This window comes from Mya arenaria, chromosome 9, assembly GCF_026914265.1.
Source record: "Mya arenaria isolate MELC-2E11 chromosome 9, ASM2691426v1".
In the NCBI taxonomy this organism is placed as follows: domain Eukaryota; kingdom Metazoa; phylum Mollusca; class Bivalvia; order Myida; family Myidae; genus Mya; species Mya arenaria.
Window position 1 is genome coordinate 21,511,635 of NC_069130.1, and position 18,229 is coordinate 21,529,863.

At 32.8% G+C, this 18,229-nt stretch overlaps 1 protein-coding gene across 1 annotated transcript; it reads left to right on the forward strand.

The window, feature by feature from the left end:
• On the forward strand, window positions 1–11,431 carry LOC128203243 (epidermal growth factor receptor-like). The gene is made up of 4 exons (XM_052904553.1): window positions 1–434; window positions 5,145–5,243; window positions 5,493–5,652; window positions 8,067–11,431. Exons 1-4 carry the CDS (start codon window positions 376–378, stop codon window positions 8,307–8,309), a joined length of 561 nt encoding a protein of 186 aa, XP_052760513.1. The 5' UTR covers window positions 1–375; the 3' UTR covers window positions 8,310–11,431.
• Window positions 11,432–18,229: the final 6,798 nt, after the last annotated feature.

Here is an 18,229-nt window from a genome sequence, read left to right on the forward strand (position 1 = left end):
TGAAATTTTGGCCAGTAGCTAGTGCTCCAGTAACAACTATGTAATAATACGAAACAGCAAACAGAATTGGAAATCATTTGTTTGAGTTTATGATAAAGTTTAACAAGTGTTGACAATAAAGCAGAATTCCGTTTAAGTGATTAACACAATTAGTGTATTTCATTTATTTGATTAAGAGGCTAGCAAATACTGGATTAATATAAACTATTTCGGCGTTTCTTTGAAACAGGTCAATAAAACTTTGGTCTATTTGAAATTGAAATAAATTTATTTAAACTTTACGACTGTTTGTCTAATAGTTCATATAAAATCAGATTTAAAAAAAATTCAGTGATTCACAAGTTTGTTACGACGCTAGCATTTTCATGCTAAAAGATGGAGATTCAAATAGTGTGTGCCATATTTTTGACAACAACCGTATGGTTTGAAAATGTGTAAGTATTTTATTCAAATTGTCTTTATTTACTGATTTATTATAAAAAATAAAATAATTATTTATAATAACTTATGTTTTATCATAAATGTATTACTCTTATTTTAAACATTTTCTAGTTGTTCATGTTTTTTCATCACGAACCGTTTATATTACTATTTTTATTACTATAAACATGGTTATTTATTATTTATTAATTATATTTATTATTATTATTATGATTTATTTATTAATTTATTATTTATCAATTTATTATTTATTATTATTATTATTATTAGTAGTAGTAGTAGTATAATTATTATTATTATTATTAATTAATATTCTTCTTCTTAGTTTTTATCAGTATTATCAATTGTAATATTTCTATAATTCATTTTTAGTTTTTATCATTCAATGTAAAGTTTTTCATAAAAATTATAGATTTAATAACATATATTCATGAAGACAGTATAGTTTTCAAAAACTCATATACCAATTATTTAATTAATGATTTCAAACCATTTTAAATGTATTTTATTTGTTATAATGTACCGACGTTTTCTACATTCCATTATTTTCATTAAACAAACAACTTAAAACGAAGTGACCGAATGTTCTGACGCTTTCAGAAGATCTTGTTAGGAAATTTGACAGTATGTAGTCACATTTTTATCACACATCATTTTTTTTGATGGACATCTCATTTATTTATTTAAAGAAATATATTAGATTTTGACTTTGCCTAAAAACATTCGTCTAAAGTCTTAATTTCAGCATTAATTTGGAGAATTTTAGTGTGCCATTTTCGTGGCCCAAAACACGAACATTATTGACCAACAACTTGCTTTGAAAATAACGGACTTTCGTTCAACAGCATGTGAAACATACAATTATATTAATAGTTATCAGAAACATTTTGCTTTTAAATGTGTTCCCATTTGCAATGTTAATCACAAGAATGGTATTTCATCTATATGAAACATTTATATTACTGATTTGATATATTTATATACCTTTTATAGTCTGATAATGTTACTTCGCCTGTGCGTTTTTCTTCTAATACTGTTTGCTATTTTCCGCCAAGAGTTAATGATAAAAATTCGTATTCTTTCTCTTCCAATTTTCGTCAATTAATCGTGTTTTAGTGGTTCGCTCTTTAATTTGAACATTTGAAAGACGTAGAAACGAAACACGTAGGAAATATTAAGAGAAAATAGTTCTATATCGCATTGATAAATATTGAGTACTAAACTTTTATAATTAATTACCACAAGCGTTAAGATTGCGCTGCCATGGGTGGGGAGCGCCTCACATATATATGGAATAATCGCTTTAAGTTGCAATATCGTCGGTACGAGGGCAATGCGCGAGTTATGTATACTTTAAATCACGAGGGCTGGGTGAAGTTATCGTTTTTACCAAATTTCCCGGCTTAACGTGCAAAGATATGCGTGCATATTGGGATATTGTAATTTACATACACGCTACTATTTGCACGATTAACATTTTTTGCGTTTAAATATAATCATTAGTTTGACTGTGGTATTTTACATTAAAACAAGGGGCATCACTCAAAAAGTATTCAAGTTATCCTTGGCTTTACTCGACAGTTCTTTTCCGAAAATCGGACAGGCCAAAAACACATAAAACGATGATACAAAACCGGACTTATTACATTACATTACTTACTTACTTGAATAGTCAGCAGTTTGAACACTCATTGTGTACTATGCTGACCAAGAAAACATTGTTTGTATTCAGACACAGAATAAAACGGAGGCTGGCCTATCGGTTAAAAGTACAGAATATAACATAGTTTTACCCCTAGGCTTATAAACAAAGCTTTTGAGTTGACTGTAAAAGATTACACAAGTCCCTAATATCCAAAAAATACTCCAAGTCACATCTCAATCTCAATTCATTCTACCACAAAACATCAACAGTAATTTAAAATCATATGTGTTTTTACACTTTTTAAAATCATATTCTCTCATAAAATATTTTGATAATAATCTTTGGTCAACATTCAAAAGCTGAAATAATCTACAGAAAAAAAAGTAATTGAGTACCACTCATGGCTTTTTAACGACCACTGAAGAATGTGGTTTGTCTCTAGAATTAGAGTTCTTTCAAATATTGATAAAGGATTTTATCCGGACATTCTTTGGGAAAATACATTTTTTTAGAAAGTTTAAAATCGTACATGATTTTCAAAATACAAAGCCTTTTATGATGTCAAATATGTCGATTTTTAGATTTAAATTTGACTTTGTTATTTCGTGTGTTTTTTACAGTATTCAATTTGGTAGGCTAGTAGATATGTTGATGAATAATTTAAATCGGACTTTTTATCTCAAGACATTAACATCGATTCTGCTGTTGTGTGATTTACATACTGTAGAATTAATGTCTATTTAGAAACAAATTAAATTATTTTTCTAAATTTTATCAACACTTCCTATGGTAAGAACAGGGTTTGATTGAATGCAATGTTTTTCAAAACTATGCCGAAGGGTCTTTGCCTTGATAAGGAATTAAACACTGAAATTTTCAACCTGAAGTTAGAATGGTTAAAAGGAAAAAACAAACGACTTAAAACGGAGTGACCGAATGTTCTGACGCTTTCAGAAGATCTTGTTAGGAAATTTGACAGTATGTAGTCACATTTTTATCACACATCATTTTTTTTGATGGACATCTCATTTATTTATTTAAAGAAATATATTAGATTTTGACTTTGCCTAAAAAAATTCGTCTAAAGTCTTAATTTCAGCATTAATTTGGAGAATTTTAGTGTGCCATTTTCGTGGCCCAAAACATGACCATTTTTGACCAACAACTTGCTTTGAAAATAAAGAACTTTCGTTCAACAGCATGTGAAACATACAATTATAGTTATCAGAAACATTTTGCTTTTAAATGTGTTCCCATTGGCAATGCTAATCGCAAGAATGGTATTTTATCTATATGAAACATTTATAAATTTAATACTTAAAGAAATAGGATATTTTTAAAAGAAGCGGGGTTCAGTTTGCGTACGACTTTTGCAATTTATAGGGACAGTTATGAATCTATGGGGATATTACTAAGCTATATTATAAGATTACATCACCAATTGCTTTTGATAGTTATCAATTCAAGCTAAAATAGACAAACCTGCAAGTTTCAATATCGAAATTTCGTAGTTAATACATAGTCCTACGGGATGATACAAGGCGATATATTCTAAATTTTTAAGCAATGCAGAATAAATGGTTTAAGTCTGAATCGTTACTTATCCCGTGGGTTTCATAATTTGGTTTTATCGGTAATAAAAGATGGCATCGCTGCAAATGTCATTCCCATCAATAAATGTCTACGTAAGAAGAAAGGGAACCCCTCTGTGGCAATAATTTGGTTGCGCGTGTTCAGTTTTTAGAAATAATTACATTGTCATCTCGGTCTTTTTCTTAAAAAGTCGACTTCACACCACAGTTGTAGCCAGGCGTTTCGCTGGAGACTTTATACATAGGTCGTAAAACCACGCATTCTGTTTTAAGAAAACAGCAAAACCCTGGAAATATTATGGGCATTTGGAATGCTGTCCACTCCTTACATATTGCTTTGAAGGGGCGTGCTAAATACATTAATACACACATTTAATAACTTTCGCATACTTAGGCCATACCTTATTGATTCCATGAATGGCCTCAGGTTCCTGTAAAAGGACGGAAAACAGACAAATGTCGAGAAATAGCACCCATTTTATACTTATTTCAACCTCATTGCACTATACACGGCATGCGTTTGGAAAAGTACACTGTAAAATTCCCGTTTAAAACACGGTAAACTCCTGCCAGGTCTACAACTGTAGAAATACGGGTTTTCGTAAATCTTTCTATACATGACAAAGTTGCATATTGCCTTGGACAGTTAAATACAACATCAGGAAAATTTGTATAGAATTTTGAATGCGCAACATATCCAGAAATGGTAAAACACTCAAACATTCAATTATTACACTTGTGTTGACAATGTCTGATGCTCGATTGAAATGTAATGAAATCAGTGGTTATTTCATGTGTGGACAGGATTCAAAGGAAGCTAGTTCTCTATCTGTGCATGATCAAGTTGTCAGACACATTACAAGTAATTTCAGGACTAGGCACCACTTGCAAAAGGCCATCTTACATTTAAAATCGATTCATTACATGAAAAAGTTATTATTCAATTAAAGGCTTGTGTTGATATTTTGCATCGAGCATGCTTTCTACGTCTCTTAAGTTTTCGCAATTTATCTACATGCTAGTTACCATATCGATGGATCGATACATATTTTCTTTCACGAATTCTCACGTCGTTTCCAGACATTTCCCCAAGTCGTCAGTAGAGTGTCCATTGGGCTTGTACTAAAATCAGGACAATAGCAGTGTATATTTCCTCTCAGACTCTGTTTGCTGACGTCGTCGTTATGGTGTCCACCTGCTAATATCAAACTTAAATAAATTGTGTTCAATTTAACTTGCGAATCTTCATATCGTTTCCAGACTATGTTTCCTGTGGTAGTCGTACCGGTGTCTACTAAGCTGATACAAAACTCGAGACAATATCAGTGTTGTTTTATTTTCTTACATTTTCTGTCATCGTTTCCAGATTATGTTTCCCGATGTCGTCATTCTGGTGTCCACTAGGCTGATAACCAACTTAGAATAATATCTGTGTATTTTTTAACGAATTATTACATCGTTTCCAGACTCTCTTTCCCGATGTCGTCGATCTGGTGTCCGCTGGGCAGATACCCAGCTGAAGGCGGACAGTGTAAAATCTGCTATGAAAATTGTGGGGAAGAGGGGTAGGTGGAGCATGGTGTAATGTGTTACGCTAGCAAAAGTCATATTTTGGTTTCTAAGGCACAAATTAAAGATAAATAAATATCAATAACAATTTAAAATAAGAAGAAAGCCCGGTTTTTATTTCCTTATCCTTAAACATAGTTTATTATTTTTATATCATTTGAAATGTATTGAATAAACGATTCTCGGTTGGACGTTGGGTCACTATACCCACTGGATTTATTAACAATTACTGCCCCTGTTTACAGATGTTCGGGTCCGGGTTCGCATCTAGGACAAGGAGGCTGCAACTCGTGTTGGCTTGGAATCCAGCGCCACAGAGGCCAAGTTCAATGCATGTCTCCGTTCAAAGCCTGTCCTGACGGGTTCTATCGGAAGTCTACTTCACACAACGGGCAACCTGTTACTGTAAGCATTAACCATCGCATTGGTTACCGTTCATGCCATTTTAAACGTTTACAATGTCAGTGTGTGTATCGAATGAAGACGTTTAACTTTATTAACTTCAATATATCTTCGCAATTCTAAGTGCAACAAAGCGCAGTCTACGACGCTTAAGGAGCCCAGCCTTCGGTCTTTTACTAGAGCTTGACTGATAATTTAGTTTCTTATAATACTTCGACAAACCTTTCCTCAAAACGGCCATCTGACAGAGCACTGTAAACTCATTATTTTTGAAACAGGTTTGTCTAAGTGTTTGATGAAACCTTATCAAACTCCGGTAATAAAACGAAGGTGGCATAGACTGCCCTTTGTTTCATTTAAACTGTTGTAGTGAAGGAAACGTTATCTTTGTTTTTAATCTTGATTTTAAGCAAAATGTTGCCTTCCGATGAAGCATATAGGACGCAGTTTTTCATTTGGTATAAACAAACTCAATGTCCACATACCTAAAAATCTGGATGACGCAGAGGAAAGGTAATCCATGGTTGTGCTTGGCCGTAAACGTACCCGAACAAGCCATTGCTGTTTTTTACAACCGTTGCACTGTCAGCCAATTAAACCTTAATATAACCGTTGCAGTTTACGCATTTGCAAAACGTTTACGGCAATTCTTTTAAATAAATTCATATTTATATTCATATTTTGAAACGCTTTAATTTCTTAAATGAATTCGACGAACTAAGTAAAATGAACAAGATATTGAATATTTCATTATTAACAAGAGCTTTTGCGAAATTCTTAACTATTTATATGGGTTAATATATCTGATATAATTTGGAGTAATCAAGTATTCAACTATTCATGCCGTAATTTTTCGAAACTGTTTAAGCTTACCAGGCTTAAGTAGCTGATTTTACGTCGCCAAATACACACTAAAATTGAAATTTCATTTTGATTTTCTATCTTAAGTATAAAAACTATTAAAGAAGTAGATAAAACGCAAATTATTGTGAAAAAAGATAGTGAGCTTAGCTTAATCCTGTTAAAATGGATCGAAGAAGTTTTGAGAAGTCGGGGCCAGAGGAAGAGGCTAGTTTGGATATTTAAATGATTTGTTTGGTAAATACTATTTTTGGATAAATATAGACCAATCAATAATCATTTTGGTTAACCTTGACCAATCCATATGTTAAACAGTGTTATACAAATGGTCACCATGTGTATACGAACAGCTGAATCATTTTAAAATCATACTTATATATGTAAATCAGAAAATATTGCCTTAAATATTGGAGGTATTGTAAATATTGTACTCCATGGGTAGTAACTTGTTATGATCCACTGCTGTTCAGAATAAATGCGTAGCCTCCCTTGTTACAGCGCAACATATTCCAGGACACGTCGAACTCAACATGCATTTATAATAGTTGATCGCTTTAACAACCAATCAGGACCAATATGTCGTTCAAGACACTCTATTCCGGTTATTTGCATATGTGACTTGGTCGATTCATATTATGAACCGTGACGTTCTACTTTTATGACCCCTTTACCTATTTTTTAACTATTAACTAAATATAAGCCGGTTTTAGGTCATGTACTACAAGTTAGACGAATTTATTTCTAAGATAAACATCGCTCCCTCGGAAGTATTTGTTAAATATAAACACTTTAACTTGTACTTCAACCTAGGACCGAAACAAATCTGTGTAACACAAGAAAGAATATAAGTTATGTTAAAAACACAAAACATCGTTGAAACCTTGGTAACAAGGAATAGTGTTAATTTACAGTAGGGATAAAACGATAATCGAGTATTGTCGAAAGTCGATTATTTGTGTCCGAGGTCGGCGATAATCGATTTCATTATCCCATAATCGATTATCGCTAATGTACGGCAAAGGGAAGTAACCGTGTTGTGTATGTACTGATTTTCTTTAAAACGGGAAACGGTACGGGGTTATACGGCAATTCATTCTCAATTATTTTAGAATTAAGTTATCTCCTAAAAACATTTTACTAAATTATCAATTGTAACCTGGAATTTATAACAAAACAGCATATAAAACATAACTGATTGTAATATGTTTATTCATTTAAAGACATGTATGTACAAACCAATATAGTTTTGGATATATTTGTTATATATTCACTTGTTCCGTTTCGATTATATAATCGATGATTGACCGAAATGGCTCGTCCGATTATTTTCGATGATCGATTATGACTTTGGTCCGATTTTCAATCCCTAATTTACAGACATTTTGTTTATTTATTTGAGTGTTTGTTTTGTGAAGTTCCGATGGGAGGAAGTTGGCTTGTTTCACCGAATAGGTTTTTCTATATATTACATACTAAGGCGGTCGTTGCTCCTACCCAACATTCTCCATAATTCCTGCAGAAACGGCTTCCTTTCATTGTCTTTATCGATGTTCCAGGTCTGTACTCCATGCCATCCCCTGTGTAAGACATGTTCCGGTGCCGGCATATCAAGCTGCCTCTCTTGTCGCTTCTTCCGATGGGATGGACTCTGTGTACGCGCATGTCCATTGGGCTCGGTGATACGTCACGGATCAGTACGCACCTGTATGATCACCGGGGCCACCTATACCGGAAGATCAAGTTCCAGAAACTCGTTTTATTTGGTGCCGTACAGAGACAGATTTCGACAAGGTCCTTAAACATTGGACAAATTTCATAAATATTCGACAAAGTCGTTTAACCTGCGACAAGTTTCATAACCATTCGACATGGTCCTGAGACCTAAAACAATCGACAAGAACCTGTTCCCTTAAACATTCGACATGGTCCTGAGACCTTAAACATTCGACAAGAACCTGTTCCCTTAAACATTCGACATGGTCCTGAGACCTAAAACAATCGACAAGAACCTGTTCCCTTAAACATTCGACATGGTCCTGAGACCTTAAACATTCGACAAGGTCCTTAAACATTGGACCGACTGTAGAAAAGGACAACAGTTGAGCATAACAGTGTACATGTTTAACTTCTATATTGTATACTTATGACAACCTGTGTCACAGGGTTATTGACCACAACAAGTGGCTATATTTGTCACGCATGACTATCATGTTAATTTGTAGAGCCGTCAAGATAGGCTCAAACTCAAGGCACATATGGTTACCTCAAACCACTTGATTCAGTCGTATATAGTTTATTGTTTCACAATTATGAGTCGTAATTTTCGACGAATTGTGCATTTTGTAATGCTACAGTAACTTGGCATAACGTATGGCATAATTTGCCATGAAACAAAATTTGGATCCTACAAGTTCCTACATGATCCATTATACACGATCCTTCATCATTCGAGATCATCCGCCTTAAATGATCCAACATGACCCATTCGAAATGATCAAACATGAATCTATCCTACTAAACCTCACATGATCCATCATACATGTAAATGATCAAAATCGATCCAATCTACACGATCAATCCTACATAATCCACTCTATATGATTCTACATTATCCCACATGATCCATCCTGTATACCATATCAGATCGTACATTATTCATCCTATATTGTCATATAGGATCCTTCACAATCCATCCTATATCATCATACCAGATCCTACATGATCCATCCTACATTGTCATATAGGATCCTTCACAATCCACCCTATATCATCATACCAGATCCTACATGATCCATCCTGTATACCATACCAGATCCTACATGATCCATCCTACATTGTCATATAGGATCCTTCACAATCCACCCTATATCATCATACCAGATCCTACATGATCCATCCTGTATACCATACCAGATCCTACATGATCCATCCTACATTGTCATATTGGATCCTTCACAAACCATCCTATATCATTATACCAGATCCTACATAATCAATCTCACATGATCATATAGGATCCTACATGATCCATCATACATGATCATATCATATCCTATATTATCCATCCTACATTATCATACAGGATCCTTCATGATCCATCTAACATGCTCCTACCTGATTCACTCTACACGATCTTACGTGAACTAAACTGATTCATCCTGCATTGTTCTACATTATTCTATATTATCCTGCATAGGATATACCACTCTAGAACGATATCTTTATTGAGTAAATAGTATAAGTTTAACTGTCATCAGACACATTGTATACCCTGAGTGGTTGGAGATCATATGACAAAGCAGGTTTAAAAGATATTTTTCAGTCGGACATGAGGTAGAAATGAGAACCATAACGTTTTTAATATCCTTAAAATGAACGATGCTAGGAATTCAAGGGCACGATGACAACATAAGACTATGCAATCGTAACACCTCGGCCATCTCCGGTAATATTCGTGATATATCTCGTAAATAGGGTTCAATATTCATGTATATGACAAGCCGATAAGTGATCATGTGAAAGGAGCCGGCGACTGAATAGTTTAAGCCCGGAATTATAGATATTCTGGTTTTTCCAACCTAATCCTCCGGTACAAACAAAATTAAACCGTTGTAATATACACACGTTACTTCGGAAACAATAGAGTCACTGGACTGTTACATGAATTTCAATAGCTCGAAATTCACCTTTTATTTGTACCGGCATGGGAAAACCCAGTTTTCGGTAATTCCGGGCTATATATATTATCATTACTCTGAGTAGACCAATTCGATTACGTTTAACAATGTACTGAAATTCGTGTCGTAAGTACGCTTTGGAGAAAATGAACTTACAGGACTGGTATTGTGTCACTTATTTTCCATCCTAAAATATTAATTATGTCCCTTAACGGTTGAAAACTCTTTAAATACGTTTTTAAATTAGGAGGCGCCATTATGGACTGTTTACAGACCTGTGTTATGTTCGAGAACTGTTGGATAATGGCCGAGGTATTCCGAATACACTATTCAACAACTCAAGCGATAAAGTGGGACGAGAAAAGTTTTTTTTAACATAATTGCCACACTTTCATCTAAAATACAGGATGATTTTAATAAGCATCTGCCTACGTACATTTACTCTCTTTGCGCCCACCACACATTTTCTTTCGTCCTGTTGCACAGCTTCGTGGTAAATAAAGTTGTGGAAATCGATTCTGTCCGGCTGAAAAATGTCTAAACTATCCACGAAATGTCTAACGTTTAAAGTAAGTGGTATGCTTACCGTGGTGATATTGGATAACAACAAGACTTACAATAGAACTATTGGTTTCCTAAAATTGGTATGTATGTATATACTATTTAAAAAAATGCTTTTATTTACTTTCTGTAAAAGGAACTAGACATGTGTATTCAAAGTTTTGCATTTTTTTGTACTTTTTTAATTAAAAATGCATTAAAGTCCTAAAGAACAATATAAAAAATGCAATTATACATAGAACAATCAAACGGAAGGACGGATGGACGGACGCAGCAGCAAATGATTGTATGGGAGAATGCACGCACGCACGAACGAACGAGCGAATGAATGAAAATACGAATGAATGAATTGATAAATGGATTAAAAAAAAATATGGACGAAAATTAATGGCTGAATAAATGAATATTTATTAGATTAATAAATATAATATAATATATATGCTAATTCAATAAATAAATGGATGACTAAATGACTTGAAGAGAAAAAAGAAGATTAAACGTAGAAGGATTTATACGAAAGAACATTAACACGAATAAGGAAATAAAATAAAGAATGGAAAGAAAGTAACAAATGAGTCGTTAGAAATTGCCCAAATAATCGATATGCATAATGTTATTCATTTTATTCGATTGTTTTAATTCTTTTATTTATAATAAATAAACTTTGGTATTGAAAAAAACTGATTGGTTGATGATTTCATGATTGATTTGATCATATTATTGTATTTTGTTTGTTTGATTGGTTGATTGTTTGATTGATTGATTGATAGGTGATTTTGTATCATATTATTGATTGATTGATTGATTGATTGATTGATTGATTGATTGATTGATTGATTGATTGATTGATTGATTGATTGATTGATTGATTGATTGATTGATTGATTGATTTATCTCAGCAAATGGTCAATTGATTTATTGATGTTTTTGATCATATGTTTGCTTTTTCATTTATTGATTATTGTATTATATTTTATATATTTGTTTTTTTGCTAGATTGTTTGTTTGTTTGGTTGGTAGGTTGTTTAATTGGTAGGTTGTTTATTTATTTATTTATTTATTTATTTATTTATTTATTTATTTATTTATTTATTTATTTATTTATTTATTTATTTATTTATTTATTTACTTATATATTTATTGATTTTTTTTAATTCTTTGTTTTAAGTGATTGATTGATTGATTGATTTTCATGTTTCTGTTTATGTTTATTTATTATATGTTTATTTAAATTATGTTCCATGTTTATTTATGTTTTTCATGTTATCTACTTAACTTTTTATCTATCAAAATTTTGAAACGAAAGATTATAAGTATCTTCCATGGCCGAGAGTGTAAGATAGGTTCATTCCGACCCGAGCCTAGGGTGTTTTGCGGAAACGAGGTTAACCGAGTTTCTGCAAAACACCCTGCGCGAGGGTCGGGATGAACAAATCTTACACAAGTAGATTTCTCCCACCTCAGTTTAACAAAACTAAGTAAAAATGTATATTTTGCTGGAACTCTTTTGTGCTTAGTGAAAATAATTGCGTATGTATATGCGATAATTCGTGGCTGTCATGGATATGCGCGCAGTGATTCAGATTATGTTAATAATCAAATCGGTCTTTAAATAGTTCTAATGAGAGTGAAGCATTATTTCTTGAAAGGTGCATGAAAACTGTTTAATGGTGACATTTGAATCGAGAAATAATTAATTAGCGTTGGAAATATTGCCACAAGACAAGGTTTCAATGATGCTACAAACGACAATCAACAAGGGATGTAATTACAATGTGGTGACCATTAAAAAGCATTTTATCTCCGCCCGTGGGCAAGATAAGAATTTCTAGCATGGTTAAATTATTGGATCTACTTATCTGAGGTGGGAGAAAAAAAACTCTAGCCTTAGTGTCCAAATCATATCACGTTTAGTTGTTTTATTCAGCCGATTCATCTGATTAAAACTTATAAATTGGAGAACATATACATTCGAACACTGTAGCTATTTTTACCAAGCATTCAGAGCTTATTATTGAAACAATAGTTCGTCCAATGAGATGGCAGTATCTGTTTGGTTAAATCGATTTTGATTTAAATCAGTTCAACTGCTTGGCAAGTAGTCAAAATTGTTGTATAAAGGCGAGAAGGTAACACGCAAAATTAAAAGTTTTTTTTTTACCTTCTGGAATTAACTCAACGAATGATAACCTCAGACCTTCTGCCAAAGTAAGTCGGTAATTGCATACAATTAACCTTTACCCATTGATTAATTCGTGATTAGTACCGACTGCTTCTTTTGTATTGAATATGAAACGTGATTTATCTGAACGAATACGATTCCAGGAAAATATTTATAATTAAAGACAGACTCGGCACTGCTGTTCTCTTTTTACTATGGCCTTTATAACAGGAGATTAATTTTTTGATACATAACCTTGATCTGTCTAGTTATGATTGTAGCACTATTATGGGACTGCAAAGGTAGTGTGTATGGAAAACATTCAACATTGTACTTGTTGCTGATATTCTGAGCATTTTTAGTTGTTTGTTTTATAATAGCAAACTGTTGTATAGAGGACAAATGTTTGTCAGTATGTAAGAGAGCAATATATCTCACGGAGTAAGCACCATGAGTTATATTTAATTTTTGTGTCCATGAGGTGAAATAAATTGCTATCTTACTCCGAAGCCAACATTTGCTTCTTTTATTTCATGCTTGAAAGTTTATGGTTTTGTTATGTTTTTATCAATATATATATATATATATATATATATATATATATATATATATATATATATATATATATATATATATATATCGGATTATATATTTTGTTAATATTTTACTTGCAAATAATTATTTGCATATTATTTTTTTCATGTTATTATTTCGAAAAACTGAGGAGGACATGTTTAACAGCACATTTACTAAAACTGATATTGCTAGCAGGGGCAGATTACTATAAAAATTAATCAAATGGACAATCAAGTCAACCTACAGAATGATAACGTGTTGAATGAAATACTTTTCAAATAACATTTTCACCAAGACACATTATAATCCATCGAAATAATATAATAATTGGATAGGTAACTGCAAGATTAAAAACCAAAAAAGGTACCAAAACCTTCTATATTACGCCTCCGACATGAATGACTCAACGCCATTGGTCCCGGACTGGTCACGCGGTGACCCAATATTTTTCCATACTGGGTCACTTATCTTTATATCGTACCAAATAAAATGGCGTCTATTTTTCGATTCGGATGAACAAATGAAGCATTTCCCATAAACTGACCAATGTAAACAGGTTGTCGACGTGGTTATCGCTCTCAACCAATATGGTTTCCTAGCTTTGTTTGCCCCGTACATCGCACATCGGGTCACCTACTTATACTATTTGTTACCATCTGCCATTAGCCTCATGGTATATGCAAACTAAAATAGTAGCCGGTATCATTGCTGTTGGTTTCTCCTCAGTAAAACTAAACTAAAGATGCAATTACGTCAGTGTTTTGTGTATTTCTTCGGATTTTTCGTATGAAAGTATCATATTTGCAAAACTAGTCAATCTAAACTTCTTCTTTAAATCTTTTTAAACACAAGTGATACACTTATTGTACTAAACATTTGATAGAATAATCAGTTGTAAAATTTAAATGAAACACATCAAACCAATGTTTCTATCAACGGAATGCCCAGACCTATTTATAGAATGGAAACTATGCACAAGTACCAAATATATCTAAAAGTAGATAGCTTCGATCTAGGTCAGCAATTGAAATACTTTCTTTTATTGCTGTTGTGGTAGAATTTAGCTACTTTTAACTGTGTTTGTTGTACATTTGTGATATGTCCTACATATGCCAAATGAGTTTTGATATTTTAATTGGAAAAAGAAATGAGTGATTTTGTTTTAAAGTGGTCAAGTGAAGAAGTTGTGCTTTTTATTACCTGACACCTGTTTTGACAATTGAGCTTAACCTTATGTATAAATATTAAGAAAAATACCAGAATAATCGCTTGGAATCCGTGAGAAAAATATTCAATTCTTTTACTTTTCGATCTGGCAGAACATACCTTGAATAATTTCCATGTGTTTTATGGATTTGTTTAGAAACATTTGTGTATATTGTTGTTGTTGTTTAGTGTAAATGAAGGTGTTCTGATTTTGTACTTTTTCATATTTTAAAATGTGTTAATCTTCATTTGTTTTATTTAACAAGCATGCACATTAAATGGGTGTGCTTTTAAATGATTTATCTTACACCAATACCATGGAAATACCTTGACCTATTTGATACTTTTATTTTTAATATCAAATCTCGAAACATATATCAGAACGTCAGTTCTGTCCGATTCAGCCTCCTTGTTGACAATACATGAACAAATACTAAGTATTAATTGGCAGTATCGCCACCTGATGTTTGATAATTAACTGGGAAAGAATAGATCTTAAGCATTTTTTTGTGTTTTTTTAGTATAAAATTTGTTTTTAAGTTTGCTCGACTAATTAACCATTGCATTTTGTTCTAGATAAACAAGTTACATAGTATAAATATTTGGTTTATAAGATTCAAGTTAAAAATAAGTACATTGGTGTTGTTGCTTGCTTATACATTAATTTTGACTCAATGTTTTAATCAAGGAGATATTAGAACCTTCTTGTAAATTTATTAGCTACATAATAGCATTCACTTTGATAATAGAAAAGTATAAATGCTTTGAAAAACAAAAGCCTACTATATGTTTTGTTCATAATACTCTTCCATACCAGTTTTAGTGTTAAACATTACACTATTCCGTTGTACTATACAAAAATAAATAAACAATTTGATGCGGAAAATACTCCTTGCTTCTGATTGACTATTTGTGTTGTTTTAACATTGACATGTTTACGCATTGTTCATGTCTTTCATGTATATAAAAAGAACGAAAAATAGCATGCTTATTAGCCTATACTGCCTCCATGATCTCTTCTTATCGGTTTTTACTGAATCCTCAATCCATGAAGTAATCCTAATTGGCTTACACTGAACCTATGATCTTATCTTTATTTACTTATACCAAAATAATGATCACATCCTTATTGACTAATACTGAATCAATTATCTCATCCTTATCGGCTTTTAGTGAATTTATGATCTCATTCTTATTGGTTTTATCTGAATCTATAATCTCATCTTGATTGACTTATAATACAGTTATGATCACATCCTTTTTGACCTTGTACTAAATCGATGATCTCATCCTTACCGGCTTAAACTGACTCTATGATCTCCTCATAACAGGCTTAATCTGAATCTATGATCTCAGCTTGATTGACTTATAATAAATTAGTGATCACATTCGAATTAACTAATTCTGAATCGATGATCACATCCTGACCGGCTTAAACTGATTATATGATCTCCTCATTATAGGCTTTATCTGAATCAATGAACCCACCTTCATCAACTTATACTAAATTAATGATAACACCCTTATTGACTTGTACTGAACCGATGATATCATCCTTATCGGGTTATACTGAATCTATTATGTCATCCTTATCGGCTTGAACTGAATCTGTTATGATATCCTTATTGGCTTAAACTAAAACAACTATCTCATCTTTATTGGGTAATACTTAATCTACGATCTCATCGTTTTCAGATTAAAGTGAATCTATGATTATAGTTAATGTATTGTAACGTGCGAGCCTAACAAGGCCAACAGATCCCTTCAGAGAAAAGCATGCTCAACCCTGACGGGGTCGGCAGGTCTTTATATACAGTATCAATACACACGGAGCCCGGGCTTTGCTAATTTGCATATTACCAACCAAGTATATCAACGTACTTCCGTCTATAACGGAACGTTATACTATGAACGCATATCCGCCTATAGTGGAACGTTACATTACTTTCCCTCCGGGAAGACTCATCCCAAGTCTTGGCCTGGGAAACTCGTGGTTAAGGCAACTCCGGTCCGGCAGTTGTCTTTATCCCACCGCTGCCACCATTTGTAACGTGCCAGCCTAACAAGGCCAACAGATCCCTACAGAGAAAAGCATGCTCAACCCTGAAGGGGTCAACTGGTCTTTATTTACAGGAAATTATCAATCCACACGGATCCCGGGTTTTGCTAATTTGCATATTACCAGCCAAGTACATCACCGTACTATGAACGTACTTCCGCCTATAACGGAATGTTATACTATGAACGCACATCCGCCTTTAGCGGACCGTTACATTACTTTCCCCTCCGAGAAGCATTAAATATGTCCATTGACGGCTGAAAACACGTTTTTGATATAGAAGATAGGAGGTGCCATGATGAACTATTTTTAAAAACCAGTATTATTTTCGAGGTCATATCTCTTGTATCATGGCAATTATTCCACAGCTCATTCGAAAAAGTGGGACAAGAAAATGTGTTTTTTTAACATAACTGCCGCACTTTCATCTAAACAAACAGGATAGTTTTAATAAGCATCAGCCTACGTTCATTAATTTGTCTTTGTGTTCATCTTACATTTACTTCGTCCTGTTGCACAGCTTCTTGGATAAGAAACTGGTGAAAATCGATTATGTCCGGCTGAAAAATGTCCAAACTGTCCACAAAATGTCTAACGTTTAAAGTAAGTGGTATGCTTACCGTGGTGATATTGTGTTAATTTGGATAAAAACAAGATAACTAATCTAAACGCATACGATTCCATGAATATATCTATAATTAAAGACAAACTCGGCACTGTTGTTCTCTTTTAGCTATGACCAATTTTTGATACATAATCTTGATCAGTAATAATAATAATAATAATAATATCTTTATTTTAAGAAGGTGACATATTAAGATCATGTACAAAACTACAGAATCTTATTTTCGATATGGCCCTCTGAAACAGAATGAAAATATGGCAAATAATCATAAGACAAACATGAAGACGATGCTAACAACGATGACGATGATGATGATGATTATAAGTATGCTGTTGATGCTGACGATAATGATGCATATGATGACATGATGATGATGTTGAATCAATATTAGACAGATACTCTCAGTTAAATATAATTATGAATAAAACATCACAATTTGTATAATCACAAGTTTCCTATGAGGTACTGTTTGACCTTTATTTTATACGTATTAAAGTTTTTTGATTCTCGTATTTCCAAAGGTATATTATTCCAAACAATTCTGCTGTAATATGTAAACGATGCTTTCATATAATTAGTACGAGGTCTAGTTTGTAAAACAATATCTTTGTGTGCCATTGATCTTAGCATATATACATTATTGTCTGAAACTGTTACTAATTCTGACATATATGATGGAGCCATGCTATTCAACGTCTTGTAAACTAATACTGCTGCGTGGTATTTACATCTATCCGAGAAGTTTAGCCATTTTAGTTCTTTAAATAGATTTGTTGATGAATCTCGTTTAGATTTACCAAGTATGATTTTTGCAATTCGTTTTTGTAAGTTATTTATTTTATTCACATATGAAT

Bases quoted from the DNA above. Each gene is read 5' to 3' on its own strand.
- LOC128203243 (XM_052904553.1), top strand. From the start codon at position 376: ATGGAGATTCAAATAGTGTGTGCCATATTTTTGACAACAACCGTATGG. The intron at 435-5,144 runs GTAAGTATTTTA...CATCGTTTCCAG, and splicing joins ACCGTATGGTTTGAAAATGT to ACTCTCTTTCCCGATGTCGT. The intron at 5,244-5,492 runs GTAGGTGGAGCA...CCCTGTTTACAG, and splicing joins GAAAATTGTGGGGAAGAGGG to ATGTTCGGGTCCGGGTTCGC.